The sequence below is a fragment of the Crocodylus porosus genome, unplaced genomic scaffold, assembly GCF_001723895.1.
Source record: "Crocodylus porosus isolate Cpor-Errol unplaced genomic scaffold, CroPor_comp1, whole genome shotgun sequence".
NCBI classification, from domain to species: domain Eukaryota; kingdom Metazoa; phylum Chordata; order Crocodylia; family Crocodylidae; genus Crocodylus; species Crocodylus porosus.
The window spans coordinates 10,673,944-10,678,398 of record NW_017728918.1 but is presented as its reverse complement, the minus strand read 5'-3'; the positions used below and the strand labels follow the sequence as shown (position 1 = coordinate 10,678,398).

Below are 4,455 nucleotides of genomic sequence, written 5' to 3'. Positions count from 1 at the left end.
GGCCAGTCCCTCAAGGATGGCCTCCTTAATAAACTTTTCTAAGATCTTCCCCAGGATAGAAGTCAGGCTAATGGGCCTGTAGTTAGCCTGAGGGGAAATAGAGGGGAATTTCACCGGCCTCTGGAAGATGCTTGTGAGTACGCTACTCGAGATCTGGTTAGATATCTAGCTGGCAGTAACTCAGATGCGGGATCAAAAGGCTGCCTCAGCCACACTGTTTGCTCTTTAGGATTTCTAAGATATTGTTCAACCCTGTCCCCTAGTTTACCCTACCCCCTGTAATCAATAAAGTTCTCCTTTTTGACCGGTGTGGGAGACTTACTAAGGGGTGGGTCTAAATTATGCCTAAGCGACCCCTTAGGTCTGCGGACTAAGGGAGACTGTACTTTTTGCCCCCAGACTTGAGGAAATGCCCCAAGTGCCTGTACTGGGTCGAGTACCCGTCGGACTATTAGGCCTGTGTTTCCCCGAGGACACAGGGCCGAGACAGTCCCTTCTCGGGGCGATGGCGGCGATGTTACCGCCAGGCTAGCGCGTGTGCTCCAGGAAGGGGTCGGCCGGACGCGAGGCGCCCCAGGGAGGCATTCGGAGCCTGGCAGGGGGTCGGGTGCAGGGAGGTGGGAGGCTCAACGCAGGAGCACCCCCTACTGGCCCGCCACAGGCACCCCTCGAGGTATCCAGCTGTGGGTTTTATTCTTGAATCGGTGTTTTTTGCTCTCTGCCTCTTTTATCAGCGAAGCCTGCTACTCCCAAAGTCCTTCGCTTAGCTGGATCTTGGCATAACGATGCTAACTCTGCAATTATCTGATCCCTGCTCAAGGACCCGTCAATTGACACTGACTCCCCAGCCTGGTATTGTCTTGTCTGGGGAAGGTCATTGCCTGGGGGGGTCACCTAGCAGTGCCAGGCTCATCTGGATGCCATTGGTTGCTTGGACCCTTGTCAGACTGGCGCTCATCCCGGACAGGGAAACTGCACTATTGGCCGTGGATGATGATCTCTGCCTGGTGACAGGGGAACTCGTGCCCTGCAGATCTTCCTCTTCCTGGGGTCTTGGCCTTCAGGTGCGGATCAAGCGCTTACCACACCTGATGGGTGCTGAGGGGCAGCTCTAAATGTGTCCGGCTCTTTCCCAGCAGGGAGGTCCCAGTGGGTGGTGATGGGACTGTGTAATTTTGCTAATTGGCTGGTCTCCAACCAACATCACCTGTGTTGTAATTTCAGCCTGTTCCTTCTTGTCCTGTCCCGGGTGACACAAAGAACAGTTGATTGCAGTCCTCTTTGTAATGAATCATAGAAAATGAGGGTTGAAGGGACCTCAGGAGGTCACTTGTAGTCCAGCCCCCCTTGCTCCAAGCAGGACCATAAAGGTTTCTACTAAATACTGCCTCGGTCTTCTCTTCTCCAGGCCGACAATCCCAGTTCTTCGTGCCTTTCCCCATAGGTCCTGTTTGCTATGGGGAAAGGCTGTAGTTCCTAGGTGTTGTTTTGCTAAGACAAGGGATTTGGATAGGATAGTTTGGAGAGGGCTCTGGCGGGGGGTTGCACTAAATGTGACTTCTGCAGGTCCCTCCCAGCCCTACTTCTCTAGGATTTCTAGTATAAACCCCTCATGGCCCTTGCTGTAGGGTCACCCAGTCCATCTTGTCCTGTTCAGTGTGTGTCCGAGGCTGCGGTGCACGACTGCGCGGGGGGTGGTGCTATCAGGATGCTGAGGGCACCCCGCTCTACCTCTCCTGCGCCTCTCCCCCTGGCCCGCAGTCTCAGTGCCTGGCTGCTGTTGGGGATGGGATGTGGGGGAATCAACTGAAGTTGAATCCAGACAAGACAGAGGAGGTGGCAGTGGCAAACAGCTCGCTCCCAGATCCTCTGCTGCACCTGCATCTCCAGGTGGGGACCGCGGCTGGCAGTGCCTTTCCCCAGCTCCATCGGGCGGGACGGCCGTGGTCCTTTCTCTCAGACCATCACCCATGCTCTTGTAACCTCAAGGCTGGACTCCTGCAATGTGGTCTCCATAGGGCGGCCCCTAAAAAACATCTGGAAGCTGCAGCTGGTGACGGAGATGGGTCCCCAGGAGCACATCACCCCAGTGCTGCAGGGTCTGCACAAGCTGTCAGTAGCTTTCTGGGTGCAATTCAAGGTGCTGGTTTTGACTTATAAGGCTCTTATATCCCTAAGGGTCAATCCTCTCCCCTATGCCCCACTGCAATTCCTAAGGTCAGCCAAAAGCAGCCTTCTGCAAGTACCAGTAGTTACTAAGTCTGCTTGGCATAAAATGCATAGGAGCTTGTTCCCTGCAGTCGCTCCTCAGTGCTGGACGATCCCTCCCTCTTGAGACCACGGGAGCCAGAGCCTGGACAACTTGCAGAAGCGCTGTGAGACCTTCCTGCTTGGGCTTGGGCAGGGGTTAGTGAATGCAGCTTGGCTGGGATATTGTTTATAGAGGGGCTCTGTTTTCTGTTGATTTTCTAGTTGTTAATATGCTCGAGAGACCCCAGGCAGAGGCTGTGTCCCTGCTACAGAAGAAGGCAACCCCCCCAGCCCACACCAGTCTGACCAGGGGGGAAATCCCTTTCTGACCCCGGCGCAGCATCACTCTAAGCCTGAGCTCAGGGGCAAGACCCTCCATGCAGGGCCCTACAGGATTGGTGCCAGCAGGAGCATTGGGACAGCCCAGTCCACATCCCCAGCCTGGGCTGCAGCCGGCACCCAGCGCCTCTGGGGGAGGCTTCAAAAACCCCAAACCAAGCCCCTGACATAGCAGCAAGGGGGCTGACGCTCTCAGAAGCTCGGCTCTGTTCAGGATGCCTCTCGTGGCTTTGGAAAGCATCCATTTCTCCACAAAGTCAGTGTTCACATCTGTTCCCCTTAGGCTTCTGCAATCCTAATTCTCCCACGTTTCACACAAGTGGGTTAAAAATGATGTTCTTCACAGTACAGATGGGGAAACTGAGGCATGGCACAATTAAGCAACTTGCCCAGGAGCTCAGGTGGGAAGACAGCAAAGGTTCCTGGACCCTTAGCTGTATGCTTTATTCACTGGGCTATGCTGACTTGCTGATTTTAATAAACAGGCCTCCAGACCCATGGCAGGCTGCTTGCAAATACACTCGTTCCCCTCATAATGAAACCCAAGGTTCCTGCCTATGCAGACACACTCCCAAATAGTTTCCAAAGTCCACCCCCACAACCTCCCAAGTTTGCCCCAATCTGACAGAGGGGCGACAATCCCTTTCTGACCCCACGTGCAGTGATTGCTGTGCAATGCAAAGCCTGCCCCCTCGGTACTGTATATCCAGAGCTGGTAACCCTTCAACGGGTCCTAGGTGAACAAACTCGTGGGCCCCCAGCTGAAGATGAAATTTTTAGATGCCTCTTTCTTCACTCGATAATTATAACGCGTACAATCAGCACAAGTGGGCCCCTTTTTCACTTAGGGCTCTAGGCATGTGCCTCGTTTGCCTGTGCATTAATCCAGACCTGCTGTATGAGGCTCTGATGCAAAGACAGACCCGATCCCAGAGCCCGCTCCGCCCTGCCCTAGCATCTCCGACTCACCATGGCAAAGCACTGTCCAAGCCTGGCCAGTCCAGGCAGCCGGGCTCCCCTACCGCACAGAGAGGAACCTGCTCCCAGCTCGGGACCCCCGTCTCCTACGAGCCAGGCGCTGTTGACTAGCACTCCTCCAGCTCTGGGCACAGCGTGCATGATCCCTCATCCCCAGGCAAGTGGCCCAGCCAGTGAATTTGGCATCGGGGCTGTGCGTGAGCCAGCTGGAAGGCGCCGGCTGGTGCGAGCAGCTTCTGAGCGAGGCTGTTTGATTTCTTAAACAGCTGTGGCATGCTCGAGACTGACCCCCATGCTCTTGGTTCGAAAGGAAACCAGGAGCGTGGATGCGCCTGGAAATACAACGAGGGAGGCATTGCATTTTTGTGCCCCTGTGTAATTCAGCCTGGCTTTGCAGTGCGGAAGAGGAGCTGAGTGCATTCAACTGCTCTGCTGGGTGTACACATCCATCTCAGGATATTTTTATTCCTGGACAAATGCAGTTACAAGTAATCCAGAGACAAATGCAACATCTGTTCCTAGTCTACGATCAGTACTCTGTCGCCCCCAGGCCAGACCATCTCAGTGCTCTGCACCCAAGCTGGAAGGCAGCTCCTATCATCTGCTAAGGGCACAGAGCACTCCAGGGCTGGTTCATTCGGCATTTGCTGCTATGCACCAAGGGCTAAAGCTCAGCTGGGGCAAACCAGCCCAACTGGACTGATTTTGGGGAAGTCATGCTGATCCACAGTGTCAAAGAAAAATCTTTGATATCAGCTGCCGATGGCAAAAAGGCCAAAAGGTTAACATAACATATTTTGTCATCATAGTTCCGTATTCAGCCCTCCCCCAGCTTAAATGTAAAATACATGCGCAGTCAATCTTGCATGAAACCTGAGCAGAAGTAAG

The 4,455-nt window shown here is 54.1% G+C and overlaps 1 protein-coding gene across 1 annotated transcript in view; it reads right to left on the bottom strand.

Annotated features, from left to right (window-relative positions):
- The window catches only part of LOC109311564, an 11,833-nt gene extending 7,859 nt beyond the window's left edge, over positions 1-3,974 (bottom strand). Inside the window, exon 1 of the mRNA XM_019537263.1 lies at positions 3,559-3,974. Within this exon, the coding sequence (XP_019392808.1) occupies positions 3,559-3,708 (150 nt within the window). The 5' untranslated portion in view covers positions 3,709-3,974. The remainder of the gene's footprint in view (positions 1-3,558) is intronic.
- Positions 3,975-4,455: the final 481 nt, after the last annotated feature.